General features: G+C 41.3%; 2 protein-coding genes across 3 annotated transcripts in view; one reads left to right on the forward strand and one right to left on the reverse strand.

The window, feature by feature from the left end:
• The window catches only part of LOC134066005 (microtubule-associated protein 4), a 33,002-nt gene extending 24,711 nt beyond the window's left edge, over positions 1–8,291 (forward strand). Inside the window, exons 11-12 of one of the 2 annotated variants that reach the window (XM_062521162.1) lie at positions 2,375–2,570; positions 3,785–8,291. In XM_062521162.1, coding sequence (XP_062377146.1) covers positions 2,375–2,570; positions 3,785–3,789 — 201 coding nt within the window. In that variant the 3' untranslated portion in view covers positions 3,790–8,291. The other variant, XM_062521163.1, reaches the window with a different exon arrangement.
• Positions 8,292–9,205: 914 nt separating this feature from the next.
• chmp4c (charged multivesicular body protein 4C) lies at positions 9,206–12,538 on the reverse strand. Its single transcript, XM_062521164.1, has 5 exons — positions 11,744–12,538; positions 10,718–10,895; positions 10,297–10,405; positions 9,916–10,036; positions 9,206–9,821 (listed from the first exon to the last, which is right to left on the reverse strand). The coding sequence occupies exons 1-5, from the start codon at positions 11,970–11,972 to the stop codon at positions 9,760–9,762; spliced, it is 699 nt and encodes a 232-aa protein (XP_062377148.1). The 5' UTR covers positions 11,973–12,538; the 3' UTR covers positions 9,206–9,759.
• Positions 12,539–23,118: the final 10,580 nt, after the last annotated feature.

Here is a 23,118-nt window from a genome sequence, read left to right on the forward strand (position 1 = left end):
TGAATCTTTTGCACTACCTGTGACCACCATAAGAGGGCACTCCAATGACAGCAGTTCCAGAGATGGCTCTGATCAGTTCACCAGTATTCATTTAAAGCTGATTTATGCTTCTGCATTGAAACGACGGCATACCCTGGCAGATCCCTCTGTGCCAACTGCGTCAAGCAGCCTACTGATGGGAGTAGCAGTATGAGACAAAATGATTGATGTAAATTATATCATGTATAACATTTCAAGCTTTTTTTTTCATTAAAGATGTGAAATTATTTTGTTTTTCTTTCCTTAGTCGCATGGTTTGTTTCCTTCATAACTCTCAACATGTTCAAAGCATTCTGTCCCTTTGATGTGTCTTTTTTGATGTCCCACGGCGACCTTGTTTGTCTCTTTGAAAAAGTGTGAAAAATGACCGTGCCTGTCAGCTGGCAGGTGCAACCAAATGTTATGGTGATTTGGAGAATCAACAGTACTGTGGTCTCCCGTTTTAGTTGAGACCAATGTTTGGAACAAGTGTGTTTAGTCGTTGGCAATGTGTTATGGAATTCTAAATCTCTATGGGGGTTCCGGGCCAATCGTCTCTGCTTCAGCTGTAAAGCAGCCTAGAGTGGATGGGCTGCCCGTTATGATGTCACCTGACCCCTCAGCCTATGAGAGCTCATCTGTCCCAAGACCACTGTCTCCATGGCTGCTTCATGAGAATGTGCAAACACACCCATCTTATGGAGGCCTACACACAGGGAGGCAAACCACCTATCTGTGTATCTACCAACTCAGACTTAGCTGTACATTTGGCCTTTTGTAAGCAAACCGTCCATTTTAGACAGCTTTGGTCTTTGACATAGAGGCTTCTCAAGCTAAAATACTGGAGAGAGGCCTCACAATAAAGACCTCTCTGAAATTTGGCAAGACCCATGTAGGTCAACTGTTATATACTGTACTTGCATAACAGTTTAAAGACTATATAATGAATTATAGATTATTTATGACAAAGAATTCTCTGTCACGGATGCAGTTTACTGTGTATATTAAAGATTATTAGCAGTGGGCTGCATTTGTCCCAGTTAGAGAACCCACCCCCGTGGGGTCTACAGGCTTCTAAACACAAACAAACATCATTAACTGCCACTCCCTTGGTGTACCTCAGCAGTTTGTGATCCATAAGGCTGGGATTATACTTGCCGTTAGACCAAGCGTAAGCGTATGCGCCCGTGTGCGACCTGCTGTGCCCTGTGTACAGACTCGCTGCAGCATTACGCACCTTACTGGAGGTCTTCACCAGGGGGAGACTAGTAGCCTAATATCAGATGTGGATGTGGCCATGTGCCATTGTTTACTCTCATGATTGCCCCCAGCTTTGATGTCGATAATGCACCTTGCAGTCACTTTGTTTTGGCAATGATCGCCCCCTACTTTCTTGTCAGTATTGCATCTCGCGGACGCGTCGTGTTCGCTTGCGACGACGTGCACGACCGACGCACCAAACGACCGCAAAATACGCGAGGCAGCCATGATGCGTACACAAACGCGTTGTCTACAGCAAGTCTAAACGTGCCTTTAGAGTGCTCAGCTGCTTACGCTTGTGAATGGTGGACAAATTGGGAGTACTTTACTTGAACCTTTCATCTTTAGATGAACATATCCGTACCAGAAGATGCCAGTACAATAACTTGCGTGTGATATTGTTCAAGTACAGTGCTACCAAAACCTGGTCTTCATCAGCATTTATTTGCTTCTTTATCCCATTTTTCTTTGCATTTATTTATTTTATTTTATTTTGATGGTGGAAACTATTCACCAACTCAGCAGCAACTTTATCTAGTGAATGTAAATGTGTAATTTCTGTGCAAAACTTTTTCTTAATTTGTTTTTTTGTTTTACTATTTTGTACCCCGGTGCATTATATGAAAACACTCAAATTTATGTCAGACAGTTTAGCAAAAGCTTTATTGTGATATTTGTATCATGTTTTAGCTGGTAGGGTATAGATATATGGATAGATGGGTCAAGAATCAAATGACCCTTAATACATTTTAATTGTTTTTGCTCTGCTTCAAAAAGTTCATTCACAGTTAATGTAAAATTTCATTGGAAATTTTACAAAAAAAGCCTGCATAAAGTAGGCTTACGCATAATGAAATGAACATTTTTATAGAAAGGGCCTCAATGCTGTTATTTATTTATTTATTTATTTATGTTCACTGGCTCTGCATCTGTGGTGGAACATATTTCCAATCACATCCATCCACATCCATCCACAGTTATCTTTTTTCACACACACACACACACACACACACACACACACACACACACACACAGGTCTCACTTCATGCCATCTCCATCCCACTGTTTTGACTGGCTGGCTGCTGTGTGTTTCTAGGCTGAGGGGGCGCAGGAGGCAGTCGAGGGCTCAGGGGCTCCATCTAGTGGCGGCCAGGCTGAGGTGCCGGTGGCCAGCCCCGTGCCGGCCCAAGCACAGGCCCAGGAGAATGGGCTGATGAAGGAAGGGCCACCCTGCGGGAGCGAGGGGCTCCGGGACCCCCAGCAGGGCCTGGACTCACTCATCCCTGAAACAAGTAAGTGTGTGTGTGTGTGTGTGTGTGTGTGTGTGTGTGTCCGGGCCAGTGCACCAGGACCTTCGACCCATGAGTTTAGACATGACAGAAGTCCTGACCCCCATTTCCTCCTCATCATAACCAGGGTTGGGCTTCATGAAGATGTACCCTTTGAATCACAAGCACATGTACACCCTTGAAGGTCATATACCAAGGGAGTATATGTGCTAATATCAAGTCAATAGCTAGTCTGTGGATTTAGCAACATGAAGGGGTGTCTTAGTCACAGAAGAGTTTTGAACTCAGTTTATCATGAATCAGGGTAACCAAATATATTGATATTGAGACATTAGGTTGGATAAGATTTCTGTTCCAAGATCTTTTCTAATCCATCCCTATAGTTAGTACAGACTATAAACTCCTGAGAGGTTCATTGTGTCAGTTCACCATATTTTACTGGTCTAGAGTTGATTAGTTAGTTTTAAAGAAGCATGTGTGAAGCTGTGTGGTTAAATCTACTATCGTGAAGGTAAGTATAAATAGGTTATAGTGGAAATGTTTTTCACTGAAATAGATAACTCCTGGCTGGCTCACCAAGATTTGTGTAGCACCTCTACTAAATGATTTCATTTAACTTATGAGAGGATGCTAACATTAGGCCATACTAGGTTCGGTAAAGGAGGAAGTAAAGCTCATAGTTGCTGCTAAAAAAGCAAACACAATATTTAGTGTGTTTAGTTGTCAATTGAGTCAGCTGTTTTTTTCTATTCTATGCGAGTAGTACTTATTGTTGAACTAACAATATCTTAGTGGAACCGTACCTTTATTGTACCTTGTTTGTTGTACTGTAAGTAGCTTTGGATAAATGACTAAATGTAAATATAAAAACTCTAATGTCTGTCTATGTAGTATTTCACTAGGTGATTGCTGTAAACATCAACAGTGTTCTTCCCTATTAGTGATGTTTTTGTGTTATACTGTATGTTTGCTGATAAGTATGCATTTAGATGTTTGCTCTGATTGATTTTTTTTATTTCCCTGACCCTCGAATCGTTTGTTACCTCTTCTTATTTTACAGGCATTTAATTCTGCTTTTTGCTATCCCTCTACCCCTTTCATTTCAATTCCCCCTCCATGCCAACCTCCCCTCCTTCTCTTTTTGTCTATCCTCCCCCTCCCCTCTTTCTCTCTCTCTTTTCTCTCTATCTGTCTATTTTTCACACCTTCCGATGCAGATTGAGTCTTTCAAGCTCAACTTCCGTGAGAACGCGCGCTCTCGCACGGACCACGGCGCCGACATCATATCCTGGCCAGCCCTGGGTGACAGCCCCGCCCACCGACCCCCCCTCCACCACCCAACCCCCCGCAGCATCTCGCTCCACGACTATCTGGCGTCCGCCGGGCCCCCCCGGTCCCGCTCCTTTGGCCCCCTCCCCCTCACCCCCCCTCTGGAGGGGCATTGGGACAACGGGGGCGACCTCGCTGAACACCACAGGACGTGACACCCCCCCCACCTACCCAATATTCATCCCAACCCACCACCACCCTCATCTCATCCCAACCTGATCCCTCTTAGCGGTCTGCTCTCCCCTGATGTTGTCTGTGTGTCCTCTTACCTCGTGTTCCTTCCTGGCTCACCCTTATTGGCTGAGCTGGTATTTGGCTGTATATATGCTGAGCTTCGGGCCGGGCAAGGGTTTTATGATGAAGGGGGGCGACGGGTGGGTTTCGAGGCTTCCTGGAGTTTCACTACTATGCTCGCCTGTATCTCTCCGATTCTAAACTAAACGACTTTGTGTTTGGGGCTCTTTGTGGCGGGAGGGTTTAGCAGCGGGACCTCTTGGTTCCGGGGACGGCTTGTTTGTTTGTTTGTTTGTTTGTTTGTTTGTTATTATTCCCTGCTGGGTGACATTCGCAGAGTCCTGTGTTCTCCCTCCGCTGCCTCTTTCCCTGCATCAGCGCTCACAGTGAACTCAACCATCTTCATCCTCCTCCTCCTCCTCTGACTCCCTCTGTCATCTCTGCTCCATCTCGCTCATATTTACTCACAGCGCAGAACACCTCAGTCTTATTTACAGTTTAGCATCTGGTAAACACAGTATATCCCTCTGGCTGTAGTGATTTTAAACAAGACAAAGAAAATAAAAAAAACAGTGAATTGTGAATCCTGTATCATGTTCAACACTGACTCGTCTAACACTATATATTATTCACACCACATGGCGTATAGAGTTGCTGGTTTGGCTGTAGGCCATTAAGCGTCCTTACATTGTGAGTATCCGGGCTGATGGACGTATCCCCTCTCATTTCACATTTTTCGGCTCCCTTGTGTGGCAACCTTGTGTCCTGGCTGTTCAGTATGAGAGCATTCACATTCACAATATATAGTCTCTTTTAGCGGTTAGGCTCTTTAAAGCTCGTTAAAAAAACTCTGTGTTTCGTGGTGGTGTGTTTGAGTGATAATTGTAACACTGAGCTTTGTCGTTACGTTAGTTTCTGTTCTTTGGACTTGTTTCTTCTGAGGATTTTTCTGGCTTTTTGGGTTTTCCTTCACTAATCTTCGGCTTTAGTTCTGTATATTTTCCCTGTCTCTCTGTCTCTCTATCTCTATTTTTCTCTCAGCTCTTGGTTTTCCTCATTCTCTTGAAGCAATACGACGTTTGCCTACAAGGATACACAAATCCTCGCAGCTACACGCACACATTTTCAGACTGCAGTAGATCCTGATCTGGTTTAGATCTGGGCCATAGCCGGCCAGATGGGCACTGCTCTTTTCTGAGGCCCAAGACTGAGGTAGTATGTTGACAAGGGAAGGATACAGGCTCAAGTCGCTAATCAGTAAGACGGTTGTAAGGTCATGAGCTGACCTTCCGGTTTTAACGGTTAACTGAAAAAAATTAGCTGGCTTAACAGTTAATTTGAACGGTTGATACAGTTGGTGTAGATCGACTCGTTTTCTGCTCTGACATGTTTGAATAGTAAGGCACGTGGAAGTCGTAGTTAGGGGGTGAGGATGTGTCTGCGTCTGGTGAAGGAAGTTGGAGAGCTAGTGTTCAGTATGTGCCTCCTTCTCTCTCTCTTTCTCTTCTTACCTGAAATCCCACAAGGAACGCTGACCCACAACAATAACACACAGGGTCCTGTCAAGGGAGAGATATGTAGACTAACAGAATGTTATCCTTTGAAAATAAAAACACACTTAATCAACCAATAGATTTTGTGCTTCAGGAGAATCCTTCTGAACAGTGTACTTGTGACTAGCCGTGCTTGCTATCCTGTGGCTGGTGTCCTCTTTCTGAGGCGTGTTGTGTTAGTTTGGCACAGTTCATGGAGAAGTGCCAGAAAAGGGCATGTTGGTGTTTCATCAGGACTTGATGAGTGGACTTGTAGATGAAGCTTACTCCTCAAATAGTACTTTTTTTTTCGTACAGTTGCCTCTGAATAGCTTTTGTTGTGCGTTGACAATTATTGTGCTGTTATTTCCCCCTAAAAGCCTACACGTACGCGCTTATAAACAGTATTTACATGATGACTTGCGTTTCTGTGGATTAGACTCCAGGTTCTTCTGAATGTTGATAAGCGCTCGATTTTTGAGAGGAGGCTGGTGCGGACAGTGTGTTGAAGATGGACTCAAGTTTGCAGGATTGTGCGCCTTTTCATTTTCTCTCTCATAGACAGGCATAGGACAAGACCCACACGTAGAATGGAGTTGCAAAGATTTTGCATAAACATTTATCTTTGTTATTTTTAAGTAATTTAGAGGAATATCAAGAAGTAACCACACACAAGAACAAAAAGAGATGTACTTTAGAAGGAATGTCATGAACTTATACATGCACTGCTTGATTTCCTAACAAAAAAAACCCTACAGATATGCTGAGCTATTTTAAATACTCTATTTTAAGCACCTTATGGCTTAGCGATGTCACAGAGAGTCGTGAGTGAAGGTATCCTTTGAGAACTGCTTCTAGTCTGTGGAGGTGTTTCAGTGCCCCAGACTTGTGATTTTAATGATGGCTAGTGTAAGGATAATCTGTAGAATTGGCCTTGGACAGCTTTGAACTATTTATTCTATTTGTAAGGGTGCCCTGAAGAACTTTCCTTTGATCGCTGTAGCCAAGACATAGCAATACTAATACATTAATTAATGATGTATGAACAATGATTTATCATTGTGCTGAACAAATATCCCAAGTTGATTTATTATTTTCATTATGTATTTTCCTCTAAAAATTATTATCATGGCTGTGTGCCTGAATGAGTTTATCGGAAGTGAAACCGGCCCAGATGTTAGCAGCTTCCGTAGTTGATATGACCCATGTGATGCCCAGGGTCGGACCAGATTCCGGTGTGGTGGGGGAGGGGCTCCAGTGTCTGAGGACTGCAGAGTACCGTCTATTAGACAGGGGGTCCCCTTGGTGATCCACTCTCTGCCGGTTCCCAGTGACCTAGCTGGTGATCACGGCCGTGTTTTACAGGTGGCTACAGTTACTCACTCTTGTGTTTATCCTTCAGGTTCTGGCATCCGCGATAGTTACCACTCACACACTAACCTCACCATTGCTGATGCTTTAGGCTTGCAATTCTCCCTCCGTAATCACTTCAATTTGTATATATATATTTTACAGTTTATAAACCCTTTCTCATGATCAGATGCACACGCCATGCAACGCATCATGTAATGTTAGACTATAAACAAAAGCAGTTATATGTTATCAGTGAAAGCACATTGACGGTTGAAGAGAAGCTACATTTCTTTTTGCAACTTTATGTACCCTTCTGATTTTTAGGGAGATTTTTGCATTGCTACAGCTAATGTGATTAATTAAAAAGGGCTAAATAAACGAATGTTTTTAAAGCAGAATTTTTAAAAGGCACCAGACTGAAGGTTATTCTGATCTTAAGTGTGTTACTTGCGTTTTGGTTTGATAGTTGAGGGACAGGAGATGGGTGGAGGAGTAGTTCTCCAGAGTGGTTCCCCATCCAGTTTATTTGAAGAGCGCTTCAGTAAATTTCATTTTTGAAGGAAAAACTTCATGTCTACCCTGTCCACTGGCGCTACAACATTAGTCTTAAAAGAACAATAAAGCCCTGAAAAAGCACAAGCTCGGAGCCGCAGCCTTTCCTGGCATCTGTGGATGTGATGGCATCCTCTTAGATTAAATCATACATTGAAGAGAAGTACAGGAATAGGACTGGTTAGCACTGACTGATGTGTGCTCTGGATACCCTGGGCATCCTGTGGAACAGGAAGTGATAGGAGAGGTCAGGGATGATGCTACCATTCGCCACAAGGTGCTCATCTGAAGCTGGCAAGAATGTCCTGTCTTTTGATGGACTGGATACACTCCCTCTGCTACCACTCCCTCTGTAAGACTAACAGTAGCTGTCTGTCATGAGTCTTGTTCAAGAGCTCCAGATTACTGCCGGTCGGAGCCACCCCTAGTCCAGCTTCACGCCCAGTGTGCAAGCATACTAATAGAACACATCTATAGAGCATGCGAAAAACCAGTGGGATACTGTTAGATAGACTTGTCATTTGCAGACATTGCCATTTGCAAACCTTTTTGTCTGTTTTTTTTTGTTTTTTGTTTTGTTTTGTTTTGATTTTGTTTTTTTGTTTTTTCATTAATTCTTTGATTTTTTTTTTCTTTGGTTTGAAAGAAGTGTTTATTGTGGTTAATTGTTAACTAGTGATGTGATTATTAAACAATAAATAAACATTAAAAATGTTTAAAAGCAGTGACTGTCTCATTTGTATTCATCATCATCATTGGTAAATATCACAGTAAAGTTAGCACGAGGCTACCCAGCTAGCCAACACTGAATAACTATTATACGGGTATTTTGTTATGAGAGGTTGATACCTTGAATATGAAGGAAAACAGGAAATGTGCAAGTGACATTTCAAATCAAGTTAAAATGCCTTTCAAAAACACAGGCCAGGGGAATGGCTGATACATTGACTATAATGTGAAGTTGTCTTTTCGGTTCACATACACAAAACCACCAAGACAACTACATATGTGCTCAGTTCAAGCTGTAGCCAATGATAATGGCTACCAGCTATACGAGGCAAGTTATGTTTGTTAGTATACTTTAATAACATAGCATAATTCCTGTGCAATTATGAAAATTATGGTGAAAGATGTAATATATCATCCTGCTTAATTATTTGTGGCCTAAATTTAAAAATAATAATAATAATATATATATTCATATTCATGGCTATATATATACTGTATATATATATAGCCATGAATATAAATGCATGCTTCGTAAAGAGATGCAGCTAAGACATGGACAATTGCATACATCTAAAACACAACTGGTTAGTAAATATGTTTTGCCATTGCAATGACAATGCAGAGCTATTCATGAACATTACACTTTACAGAATCTGCACACACCCTTAAGCCTACCAGTGAGAGTTCAGTCACTGTGAAACATCCATACTTGCAATAGTGAAAGGGGCATGTGAAAACAGTCCAGCTGGCACTGACAAAAGCGTTGCTACTCTGACAAACACCACAGAACTGTAAAGCGATGCAAAGTGCAGGCATCTGGTGCAAGTAGAGAGTCCAAATTTTGTCTATAAGAATTCTATGTTGACATCTGTGGTTATCCATTTCAGACCACTGCCAAATCATACAGCAGACTTTCAACATGTTTATTAATCACTCAAATAAAATAATCAATCATTTAGATTATTTACATAAAAATGGCAATACATTTCTGGAATGTGGGCTTAGGGAAACCGATTTCATGTTCACTAGTGGTAGTTACACACCTGAGCTAACATATCTAAAGGGAAAGAAAAGAAAATCTTCAATCATTCTGTCCTAATGCAAAGAGACCACAATGAATCTTAGAGGAAAGTTTTTTTTCTGATTCCCACAGACCAACGCTTAAACATGACAAACATAGTACAGAAGGTAAAAGGGTAAAAGAGCCAATATTCACGGCAGGCAAGGGGAGGACGATGGGCGTCTCCACCACAATGTAAAAGATTTTGCCAGAACAATTATCCTTCATTTTGCATTAAAAGATGTTTGGCAAATTTTAAAAGTGCAAAATCACTTATATAAACATGTGATTAGTGTAACTTCAAACTTTCTCTTATAAAAGCTCTACAGTACATTCTCAGAGACTGTTTTAGCTTCCATATTTTACCAATAATGGCACAAGACGTTGCCAGGGCAGGAGAAGCTCAGACTGCCCAGGACGCAAGCCTTTTCATATCTGCATCGTCCTCCACACGCTTCCTCGAGGCTGCAAAGACAGAGAGAATAACGTCACCATGACAGCCATGACCAGTGGATGAAATCATTGCAAAACCATCGCTCCTGGTGGCTGTGTGACTTACGAGTGCGGTGGCTGGACTGTGGCACACTTGGCAACCTGACCGTGGGCGCACTGGGTAACTTCGCCATTCTCTTGGAGCTCTCCTCCATTTCTAGCTCTTCCAGCTCCGCCAACAGCTCATCCTAGTTAGATACACACAAACAAAAAAAACAACAACAAAAACAAGTTTACTGTATCTACTGTACATAATATAGAGAAGGAAAAGTTTATTTTTAGGTTAATGGGCAAACAGCTCTCAGTTCACTACATGTAGTCTCAGGTTCATGCACAGTGAACATATGTAGTCAGAAAACAAATGTAGAATATTTTTTGCATTTTAACACATTTTTAGAAAAAGTTCAAGTTCTCAAAAAAGATAACCGAAGGCCTACTAATGTGATACCTCATCAAAGTCCTCTCCATAGGGCCGTGAGATGGCATCACTGATCTCCCTGGCAACATCCTGTTGTTCTTGAATGTCATCCATCAGTGTGTCAATCTTATCCATGTCTCTTTAATGGGGAAGAACCAGAGTGGGTGGATTAGTCGATCATTTCCTCAGCTCGAGGTAACAAGCTGCCTGCTTAAATGCCAGTTCTTCAATTTTCAGCTTGACCGCTTCCATCTGGCTTAAATTTGTCTGCTCTTTTTAATACCAGAGTAAGACTGTAGTCTATGTACATTTATTTACAGTGTTCTGTTTGTATTAAAAATGATCCAACGCCATTGATTGTTGCATTCTGATGGGACAAGAGGCTTGGGAAAATATGTCACCTTAGGGGAAAAAAATCATCTATAGTTATTAAGGTGTCCGATTAACTCACACTTTCTGATGAACTTTTTTCATGGCCGTGGCTGCATAGCCCAGGTTCTTCAGCACCTCTGTGTTCATGCTGGTGTTCTCCAGGGCCTCCCTCTGGAACTCAATGGTGGAGAGAGTGCCGTCGATCTGAGTGAGCTGCTGCTCATAGCGCTTCTTCCTCTTCAGTGCCTGCAAAGCGGCTGGACAGAGAATTGGCAGCAAGCGATATGCATCAGTTAGTGCACTTGTTAACGTCACTGGCTTTTATAGACACACGCACTTCGCACACAATACAAGACTTATGTAATTTGCAGACCTCAGCAGCTTTTGATAGCAATAGGCCTATGAAATAGTGTTACAGCAGTGCATGATTCACATTATAACATGCAATAGGCCTTAACACCTAAACACCTTAACACCTGAGTAGGCCTAGGTAAAATTAATTATCCATGCTCATCATATCAGGAACTTTGCACATTTAACAGTCTGTCATTGCATTAGCGCTTGACACCCAAACTATTTACATAACAAAACTGCTCACAGACACGCTGGGCTGAGCATTTCATTTTGTGGACTAAAGCTTGCCTATTCTTACTGAACCAGATAGACAGGAAATTGCAGTGGCTCAAAAACAGACCATATTGGGAGTGAGCGTTAACATACCACATCAAGCACCATGCATTCAGCCATAACTAGTTACAATCTGTCACACTATCATATCCTTAAAAATATAGGTTTTGGGGATAGAAACAATTAGGCCTACAGAGCACTGGCCTATAGACCTGCAATTCTTTCAAAATTTCCCAAGACGCGCGCAGCTGCAACTTGGCCTACACAACCCTGTTTTGTTTTTTATTTTCAACTAAAACGAATAATGCGGCTTAACGTTGGACCTACCAGAGTCGCATCTGTAGCCTACACAATAACGTAAAGATGGCATGCAAATGGTTATTCCCAGTTAACAGGCTACTAGAAGACCTGTAGGCCTACCCTATTATAGCGATATGCTGTGTGCTTGTTAGCCACCACCATCATATAGCCTACTTACCCCTTTTATTTTTTGTGCCATTCTTCCTGGCAATGGCAATTTCCTCGTCGATCTTCCTTTCCAGGTACTCTTGTTTTTTAGTAAGCATAGCCTCAGTCTCCCGTAATTTATGAATGGCTTCTCGAGGAGTAGCCTCTCCCTTAGACCGATGTTTTGACTTCGATTTCGAGGAGCTAGATGAGCTAGATTTTGAGCTCGAACCCGTGAACATTTTTGAAACCTTACTCATGATTGTTATTGTTTCGTAAAATGTTGCTTAACTTATTAAATAGCTACTTTAACACCTCTGACCAAATATGAAGAAGTAGCCTAGTTAGCGTGTGTTAAAAGTTGCAATCCCAGGAGACAAATGTTTCTCTCATTCAAAACGCTGAGAATTCAAAACTGCGCACTTCCGGGGGCAGGGCAGACTACCTGCTCAGGTCAGGTGTAGCCTACTGCTGGTATTGCAGGTATTTTGCAAGCCAACTGTCGCCATCGCTGTAGACATCACCTCACAAAGAGAAAGATGACAGGTGGTATCGTATCGATGTCTATATGTTAAGTTTTCTTGGCATAGCCTACTGGAAAATGCCCTATTTTGTTTATGAAGCCATATTACGCCATTCACTCCACCGCGCCCTAATCAGCTCCATTGTTCTGAATTGTTAGAGAGGGAGGTGTTATATTTTAGCATGCTCTCAACAGCGAGAACCTAGGGAGTGGTAGGCTGTATCAGGATGAATAAGTGAATAAAGTAAGAATGTTTAAAAAGTAACCTAGTCTATAGGCTACCACTTCATTTCCCTCAGAGATGTCTAAGATTGAATATGAATCAGCCGCTCTCTATTTTCTACCGCAAGAGGCGTGCTCAGTTCTGATTTGGACAGTCCTTCAACCAATCAGACCAACGATCCAGGTGCGCCTGGATAAGCCTTTTACATTTAACAAGCCGAGATAGCATTTCGTCAACATCAAAACAACAGTTTTTACCCAGCCTATAGGCTTAGGCTAGTAGAATTGACAGTAGCCTATTGATATAAATAGTATAGGCCCTAGCCTATTTTAAGGCAGACCATTTTGAGCATTTTATGCACAGTGGCTTGATGAAGAGATCAATTCATCAGCCTAAAAATGTCTTTGCTCTTGGCACCAAACCCGTGCTTTTTACTCTTCAGAACCCATTGAATAAAAGCATAATACTCTCCAAAAATGAACATGTTATTCCCACGAGCCCCCCAAATTAGACACAGGTTATGTGTCAAGCAATAAGGCAGGAGTCTACCATAGGCTACTAGAAGTGGCAAACAGAATGTTCATCAGATAGGGCCTTACAGAATAGGTCTCTTATCAGTAGCCAGCCTCTTATTAATTGTTGTTCAAACATGGACAAAATGGGTCAAAGGCATTGGTCTGTCTGCTCTGAGAAATAGATACGGACATTGTTTATTTATATAGCATGGGTTTTATGAAGTCCCTTTCCACAGGTGTATACAATCAAACAACTAGATTATGAATGCAGACTGCATGGTGTTTGATTAATACACCTGTGGAAAGGGACCTGATGAAACCCATGAATATATGCATATAGCCTATTCGTTTTTGTTTTTTTTAATTAACTTTTTGTCCTTGGTATCACTCCGCAACTCTCTGGAATCTGGATTTGTTCATCTTTTCAATCTGGTACTTATCACACGTGCCAGTCAGAAATGTCTGCCAAGCTGTCTTTCTCAATCAGCTGTGGGCATTCACTTCAGCAGGAATGTCGCTGCCGCCCACAGGGAGAATTTCTCCTCTGACTTCGGTAGGTGTGAATGGTGTGCCATGCCACTGCACTGACCTTGCCTTTGAAACATAGAACAATAGGAGACGACTGCTGTGTTATTTTGTAAGGACCCTGATTGTGGTCGACCATTTGCTCCTTCAGCATATTCCGCATGCCACAAGCAGGCTCACTGTGGCAGTAATCGCCAGCAAGCTCTTCGATAAAATGAATTGAAAAAGGAAGCCGTGAAGATCACAGCATCCTCTGTAGAAATTGTGATATTGGTTTTGTTTATGATTTAATATTCACTGAACAGGCCAGATTTTGGACTCACAAATGCATGGGTCAGATATGTGAATTCCTTTTTATGCTTTTAAAGCAACACTTTTGTTTTGTTATTTTGTTACTTTTCAAGTCGACTTTGCACCCACTTGAAGAACAGCGTCTTATTCCTTCAGCATTCTAGTTATTTGACTGCTGACGTCTCTATTCCTGTTAGGAACGTGTTAAAATGTCATCAGGAGATGAAGACAAAGCATGGTACGTGTTCATCCATTCAAACCAACTGTCATGGTGACAGATCCTTCACAGTAAAGTGTCATACTGTTGCCAGCACTTGGTACATAAGACCCTACTGCGTCACTCTCAAGGCCTAGCTGCCTTGACCCATTGCTCTTCCATCGCCATCGCCAGCTACCTTCCTACTATAGCCTTAGCATATGGGTAGGCTATTCCAGGCCCAGCCATCTACATCTTAGCACCATTCCCAGCTGTTCCAGGCCCTCCGACTCTCAGTGCAGAGCCTCAGGATACCCAGGCCCCGTACTACACTGTTAAAAATTTCTGCCAATTTACAGCAATATTTTACAGGAACCATCTGTGTTTACTAAAACACAACAGATAACTGTAAAGAGAAGTGCATTTTGGGACATGCAAACTATGTGTCTGATTATACAGAAATGAACTGTAATTTGCAAAGCACTATTGGAAAAGAACATGGAAAATGGCTGGGGTTACAGGCTGCTCCTGTACTTTTTAAATTGAGAAGACCGTTGGGTTTTTGATTCTGGATACCGTTGTCTCAGACACACGGATTTCTTCTGAGAAGTGCGTGGTAAGTTGAATCTCATATTTTCCTTATATCATAAAGTGCATATTGATTGTAATCGAGTTAGCTAATTTATTTGGAAAAATAAAGTCGACGTTGTTGCTTTGTGTTCTGTTCTATTTTGTTACGTTCTTATTTGGCTAAATGTATGCTAACTAATGGGCTAACGTTAGCCATTTTGCTATGGCACAAAGCATTATTTTTTTTAAAGCATATTCCAGTGTTCCCCATAACATGTTTTTCTGGAAGCACATAATCTAACGTTACTAAAATGTCGGTTATTAAACATAGCTTTTAGCCCAGACATAGCTTCCAGCTATATGTTGCTAGCTACCAGCCCGGGTAAGGTCCGTGAAAGTAGGCTAGTCAACAGCCTATTTTAGCATAATATAATGCACGCAAATCAACATCGTTGGTTTATTTTGAAAGCGACTGCTATTTTTACGTCCATGCTTTACTTGTGCGTGGATGCATATGACGTTAACATGTGCTAATATAGTTAATGCTTCGACACAATATGAATATGTAATTCTTCCGAAGTTGTGTGTCTCCTGTGCCTGCATGGCTCACCACCGCAACGGTAATGTGTAACTCCTACTGCTGCTTGGTGACGATACGAAGTGCTGATTTAAAATCTTTGCTGACAGATAACTCCTAGACAGTTTATAATCGGATAACCCCATCATTGCAACCAAAAGTTTATTTGTGTTGTGTTACTACCCACAGGTTGATTGAAGTAGCTGGCTCAACGCACCGGGCGAGTTGACCTATTACATTCGTGTGTATGACGTAAGTTATTTCTGGTCTTTAAATTATTGCAAAAACATAGCCTACATTTTCCAAATAGTTTATTTTTGAATGTTGATTAACTAGTGACATTGCCTACTATTGCCTGCTCCACATTTTCATAGTCTAATTGTATAGAGTTAATGTAATGATGCCTACTTGAAATAATTGCTGAATGTTGATCAAATGGTGGCAAAGGCCTGTTTGTATTGACTTCACATGTTCATGGCCTGGCCTAATTACATAGTTATTATAATATTTGTCTTTGAAAACTGAAAAAAATACTGGGTTTAACACTGGGCATAGTTTAAATACTGTTGTTTTTACTTGGCTATGCCTCCCTCACATTTTCATCTGTACAGTGGCAACCAAAACTGTACAATGTACATGTATTATTTGCAGCCTACTATAGCCTACAGTAGCCTACATTGTTAGTTTAATTTGTCTGATGTAAGTTTACACCATTATATGACCCCCGTCTAGATGCAGTATCGTTACTTCTCCAAAAGCAACAGGAAAACGTATTGTGGCCACTTCACTTGAACAGATAGTTAAGACAGAGGGATGCATCACACGGGAGAGCACCATCCACTACTACGGTCCAAAGCAGCACACTGGCCAGCCAGCCGGACAGCTACAACAACCTATGAGATGACATAATGCATGACAGGACACTGAATGGGATTCATATTGTACTGTATACATGAAGCTCTTGAAGACCCAACTCTTCCAAAGAGCAAGTGGATGGTTTCCACTGAAGGACAAATCATATGTGAAGGGTCCTCATTCTTCCCTGGGCTGGCTGTTCTGTTGGATGTGTTATGTTTCTAATTATGTGTTCAACCTGGAATACCAGGATGAACTTGCATCAACCCTTGTGTTTATTCAAAGGTGAATGAATATTGTTGATTGACTTGTTTATTGGTATTTTTGTAGATGCTTCATCGGGATCAACTCAGAGGCACACACGCGCGCGTGCGCGCGGACACACACACACACACACACACACACACACACACACACACACACACACACAAACACACACACCATTTCATGTCAGTGAACACATACACTGTTTTGCCAAAAGTATTGGGTCACCTGCCTTGACTCACATATGAATTTAAGTGACATCCCATTCTTAATCCTTAGGGTGTGTGAATTTGTATAGTGTGTTTATGGGAATTTTTTGACCATTCTTCCAGAAGCGCATTTGTGAGGTTACACACTGATGTTGGGAGAGGAGACTGGCTCTCAGTCTCTGCTCTAATTCATCCCAAAGGTCTTTATGGACCTTGCTTTGCGCCCTGATACACTGTCATGTTGGAACAGTAAGGGGCCATCCCTGAGCTGGGTTTGGCCCCTTAATTCCAGTGAAAGGAGCTCTGAATGTTTCAGCATTAACCAAGAGACTTTGGATTCCATGCTCCAAACTTTGTGGGAACAGTTTGGGGATGGCCCCTTCCTGATACACAAAAATGAGCATTGCATAGGTGTTCCGCAAAGAACTTTCTTCTGTATGCTTATGTGCAAACATGTAATGTTTTATAATTGTGCTAATAAATTTGCATTGTTTTGCAATTTGCATTGCAGTCATTAATTTCACCAAATGGTTCTTATATCCAGAAACAGCATTTTACTGTAATTTAGGTTCCTGTTACAGGTAAAAAAAAAAACTGTAAAATTACAGTAAAGTACTGGCAGCACTTTTGCCAGTAACTGACTGTATTTGTACAGTAAAATACTGTAATATTGCATACAGTGACTTCCTGTAATTACTTTTTACAGTATCAATACTGTACAAATACAGTCAGTTACTGGCAAAAGTGCTGCCAGTACTTTACTGTAATTTTACAGGTTTTTTTTTAACAGTGTACCTTACTGTCCCAGTCAGCTGAGACACAGTAGACTCCTGTGGTTCAGACAATGCTCTATTATAAGACTCTCTATTGTGTCCCCCTCCATGAACAAAACACTAAAGAAGATGTTTCTCTCTCCATGTTTCTTATACCAACCAGTTTAAATACAGTATATTGTCTTACCACTAGATGGGAGTATTTATATAGGCCTATGCACTAATGTGGGTATTCACACACCGTTTTTAATAACAGCACATATGGATGACATATATGCAGGCAGTACTCTCATGAAGAATTGTGGGACAAAGTATACAGTAGCCTACTACACCAAAACTTCTTGCAGCTACTAATATTCATGTAATATGTCCATAAATTCCAATATACCATCTGACTACGGTCTGTCTGCCTGCTGTTCTTCGCCTACTATCTCTTAAACAGTTTGTCCTACAGACTTCACACTTCAGACCTGCAAACTTGTCGCTTTTCGGCGACAATCGCCGTTTTCTTGGTAAATTGGGTCATTCATGTGAATCGCGCAGAACCGTTGAGTTTTTATTGGGGGGGGGGGGGGGGGGGGGGGTGCGCTGGGGTGAAGGCTGCTCTTAATCTGTATGTAATGCAGGCTAGAATTGCGAAACATTATTGGCTAATTCTGGTAATTGACACTTCTCTGGGCCAATCGGAGTCTTAGCACTTGCTTCACAATAAGACGCCCTGCTACCGCGCGAGTCATTTTTGTCAGGGACGACACCGCGTTCGGTCCACAAATACGAACGTAGCCGGCCCCTTCTAAGTGCATTTATTTCTTGGACCGAACGCCGTGGAGTCCATTATCCCACTTATTCCACTGTTACCATTTGTTTTGTGTTAATTTCCTGTTATGATGTAAACGTGACAGAGACGGTGTAACAATCTTTGGTTTAAATCGCTAAAAATATGTTGTCTTGTTAGTAGAACTAGGCTACTTCTTTCCACCACATATCAACTAATTTCTAAACTTGCAATACAAACTGCCGTTGCTAGTTCTACATGGATGATTGCTATGGCCAAAAGCCTGTCAGTTCTATCTCTTTTCTATGAACCATTAGCTTTGAAACATCGCTATTTTAATTGCCCTATCCAACTAGCTAAAATCAACCACCGCCATGTGCGACAATGTTATGTTCTGAACGTCTACAGCTTGGATGCAACCTGACCGTTCATTTAAACTTCACAACGAGTTTGCCAAATTAATAGGCTATTCCAGTGTGATACGGCCAACAATTTGGATCTAGGTCATACGTGTGCAAATAACGTTTAATGCACCCTCTGTAGGACGCAGGACGTGCATTGATTTGCATTGAGCTCAATGAGCATCAAACAGACTAATGATTAATGACTAAATGACTTAATGACTAATGACTAAAGGCTAACTGGAAAAAACACCATGCACTATCTATGGTGAAGAAGAGTATATGATGATGTGGGGCTATTTTAATTCGTAAGGCCAAGGGAACTTTATCAGGATGCATAGTATCCTGGATCCATGAAATAGCTGGCCTTTAAAGATAAAAACATAAGGCATATAAAAAAATAATCCTCCTGCACCTATGGGAATTGACATAGGGGTCAAAACAGGCCTACTTACTGTATGCCCCCTGTATTAAAGTAAGAAAATGTATTTATTTACGATACATTCTTCATTTTTTGAAGAAAATCCTTTCTTACTCATTTTTTTTTAATTAAGGCATGAAGATTATTTTCTATTCCTCTTTTTAGTCAAGCATGGGTTCAAATACTCTCCCCTGTGTGTGTGTGTGTGTGCTTGTGTTTACATACATCATACATGTATATGTGTGATATATAATAATACAGTAATACATAACAAAACGAGCAGTTTTCTTTATATGCCGCCCCCCCCCCCCCCCCCCCCCCCCCCCCCCCCCCCCGTCGGACACTGTCACCTTTTTTTCGCTGAGGGGTTTGCAGGTCTGACACTTAGCATGTGTCTTATTAAGGACACAGTGTCAAGTTTGATGTTGAACTGTCTTTGTACTTTGAATAAATAAGTGACTGAATGGTCCCAGATTCCAGTATGGTTTCAGAGTGTCACATGAACTATTCAGAGATCGGAATCACCTGCATGTGGCCATTTCAACTGAAGACAACAAGTGAGTGTTACATCACTTACGCCAGAGACTGTTGCAGGACACTATCATCCACAAAATGGTGTTCATCATCTTCTCTATCATCAAGCTCTTGTATTCACCACAATTAACTATATTTATTTTGACATACAGTATTAATGCCTTAACAGGCTGTTATGCCTACACCATTTTGATCTGTTGATAAATACAAAACGCAATATGATAACTTAAATTGTGTTAACTGAATCATCATCATCATCAATCATCAAAATAGAAAATTTAAAAAAAAGCCTATGCATGTAATTGGCCAATGTGTTTTACATGAATGGGCTTGATGTTTAAGGCTACTTGTCTGTGTTTACATCCCCTCTGTGTTGAAGTCTGACAGAAATTACCAGGAGCTGCTGATGACATGGTTAGTTTAGCATTGTTTTTAGCATCTTTAACCTCAGGGGCACAAACACCATAAGTCAGTTATGTTGTTTGTCACTGAGCCTTACTTCAGCTTCTCACATCTCTTTGTAAGCAACTCCTTATGAGCTCTTAAACATGGTCAGATTCCTCAAGCTACATATGTAGCAACAGGTCAGGGAGCTACCCTTTCCTTGGCCTTAGTGGTAATGGAGACGTGCAGTCTAAGTTCAAAAGCTTTGGGCCCCATGAGAATGCCCATACATCCCCTGCTATAGTTGCCCTTCTGAGCCTGCTATTTGCTAACATCCTTTGCTATTGGTCTAAGAGAAACAGTAGAACATTATGTCAGTCTTTGGAACGACAAGACATTTCAAAGACCTTTGTGTTTCAGTCCAGTCAAAGCGAATCTCTATTGGTTCCATGGGTGTCAAGTTCTGCAACCTTCAAACCAAACTGCTTTATATAGATTAAATACCTAGATTATGTGTTATGATTTTATGAGTTATCAGGTTGGATTGCTGTTATCTGTGTGCTGTGTGCTGCAGCCCATCATGGCACTACTCCGTCACAGAGATCATCAGAAGGTAGGGGACACAACTTGAACATTATTTCTTGTTCAGGTAAGGTCTGATGGTTAATAAGTTGAGGTCTATCTTGAATCCTTATCAAATGGTCCTAATAAGATTTTCTTTTTCCAGTAGAATTCTAAGGGTTCCCCAAATAGTGGCCCAAGGGCCACATCCGGCTCACAAAAGCCAAATTAGTGGCTCATGCTCATGTCCGGCGCGGGTGGACAAGAATGACAGTGTAGGCAGCTCACCACAGGAATTGCCCATTGCATCTTAGCAATTGACTGTCATGACTCGAAGCATTGAATGCTCTCTGTCCATGTTGTATGATCTGTTAAATAAGCCTCATGATTTCTAATATAGACAGATACAGTAGCTAATGTATATATGTGCAGGAATCTGAAGAAGACCACACAGTCGAAACATCATTAGCCTATTCTGTGAAAAGAAAAGAAAACTAAAAAGAAGGATTTCAAGTGTGCAAACCTTTTTCCATTTTTTATGATTTAGGCTACCCTTGTTCTGCACCTTGACCTGGGATGTGCACAAACTTTTTCACTATAATTACATGTGCAGTGTAACATTATAGAGAAGTAGAAATGTGTATATGCAGTTAGGTTGTAAAAGTATAAATCAAAACCAAACTTTATTAAAAAAAAAAAAAAAAGAATGCGAATGCATCGGAAGTTCCTGTCCAGACACGTCACGTGCTGCCTACATGAGCGTCCAGTCCAAGCCGTTACTTCTGAAGAAGGCTAGCAGCTAGGCTACCTCAAGACAAAACTTTGTTTTTTTGGTCACTCACTAACGTCTCGTAAATATGTTCAAGTTTACATGTTTGTTCATACTAGTTCAGCAACGTTCTGATAAGGCTTAAGCTAGAATGCGTGACAGTCTGACAGAGATTTCAGCTTTGAACAAAGGTGAGGATAACGTTAGCGACTTTTGCTGTAAGTTTATTAGCATGTCTTTCAGAAGTCACGTTAGGCAAGGTTAATGAGGTTACCTGCTACATATCGACAATGGTTGTAGACATTTCGGTAAGCCCTGTGTTACAGTCATAGACTTGAATTTCCCCATGGGGATCAATAACGTATCTATCTAGCTATCTATATCTAGACAGTTAGGCTAGTTACTGCAGTTTGATACACGTTTAGCTGCTATTCTAATGACCTAGTGCTAGCAGCTAGCATGGCTGGTGTTGTATGTTTGATGGCTCGGATGGCCATATGATTATCTGATTGGGACTAGTAACAACTAAAGTGATTTCTTTATATCCTTACATCTCAATACAATTTGGAATCTGGCTCAATAGACAACCATAGCTGTCTTTTATCATATAGACCAGAGCAAGTTCACCTGAGGCCTTGTTGTTCCCTTCCCCCGCAGTCACGTCCTTATCGCCATCTCACTGGCATTGCATTGTTTCCTTGAGGACAAAGATAACCCTGTGGATTTTATCCCAGTTTCCTCCATCAGCAGCGGATGGCATTTGAAGCACTTGTCAATGTACCTTTCCACACTTATGAATGTGTACAGCAGCTGCTTCTCTGACTTAGAAGCTACTCTTATTGAAATTACAATACTGACACATGGGACGATATTGCCAAACTAATTAAGATCTTAGACCCAATTCAGATTTAATTTAAATCTTACATAACTGTTCTGGAACTGATTCACCACAACTGCTTATTTTTTTAACTTGATTGCTTACAAATATACAAATGCATAGCCTTGTGTTTAAATCCAAATGTTAAGATCACAAATTACAGATTGCTGGTAACAGAAATACATGTAATACATCCAGTATAAAAAAAAATATTGCATTACTGAAAGCATTTAGAACACTGGGTAGCTGGCCATTGCCCTCTCTAATTTTGTAGCACTTTGAGATTGTCCATAATATTAAGTAACCTGACTTTCGCCAGATCCTGTAGTTCGCTGTCTGCTTCACACAAGGATCTGGGACTTCTCGATAGGGTATGTATTTCTGAAGGCGGGTCCTTGTAAAACATCCTCGCATGTGATTTGATAAACCACTTGCCTGTTATCTTGAATGACGTGCTCGGCTTCTTCAAGCTCTTGCCAAACCCGGTCGGAAGAAGAGTAAAAACATCCTTGCCACCAATAAATGTCTTCAAAACTATTCTCTTTTAATCTTTTAAAGAATGAATACTCGATAGATCCGACAAAACGGTTGAAATAGCAGAATCAATGTCAGCACAAGACTCCTCGCTGCGTGCCGCCATTGTTATTTGAATCAAACACTCGCTTCGGCGCTCCTGATTGGTTGCTCATTTTTTGAGCAACCGCCAGGGATTTGGATTGCCCTCGCGTCCAGACCCTTGTGTGGAGCTCAGCGAAACGCCTCTGGTGGAGCATGGCGGAACTACAAGGGTCTGGCGAGAGTCAGGCTAAATATTATGTGCAAAACAAATAAAATTTATTATTATTATTATTATTAATAATTATCTTAATCTAGACACTGATTCCGCTGTTTGCACCAAGAAGTCAAGGAGGTGTTAAGCCATAGGCCTCAAAGGATGTGCGAAGCCACCCACAAGGTTCTGATGATGTGACTGTGAAGGCTTAAAGGAACACTTCACCGTTTTTTCATATTAAACTACCTTATTCGCTTAATTAAGACGAGTTGATACATACCTCTCACGTTTCAATGCGTGCACTCACTGGCTCTGGCGCGCGGCGCAACTTTGATAGCACTTAGCTAGGCCAATGCATTCATTAGGATCCAAACAGATGAAGTTAGAAGTG

Source organism: Sardina pilchardus, chromosome 19 (assembly GCF_963854185.1).
Source record: "Sardina pilchardus chromosome 19, fSarPil1.1, whole genome shotgun sequence".
NCBI lineage: Eukaryota > Metazoa > Chordata > Actinopteri > Clupeiformes > Clupeidae > Sardina > Sardina pilchardus.

Excerpts from the sequence above, each read along its gene's own strand:
- chmp4c (XM_062521164.1), bottom strand. The coding sequence starts at position 11,972 with ATGAGTAAGGTTTCAAAAATGTTCACGGGTTCGAGCTCAAAATCTAGC. Across the intron at positions 10,406-10,717 it reads AAAAAAGTTCATCAGAAAGT|AGACATGGATAAGATTGACA; the intron begins GTGAGTTAATCG and ends TCCCCATTAAAG. Across the intron at positions 9,822-9,915 it reads ACAGTCCAGCCACCGCACTC|CCTCGAGGAAGCGTGTGGAG; the intron begins GTAAGTCACACA and ends CTGTCTTTGCAG.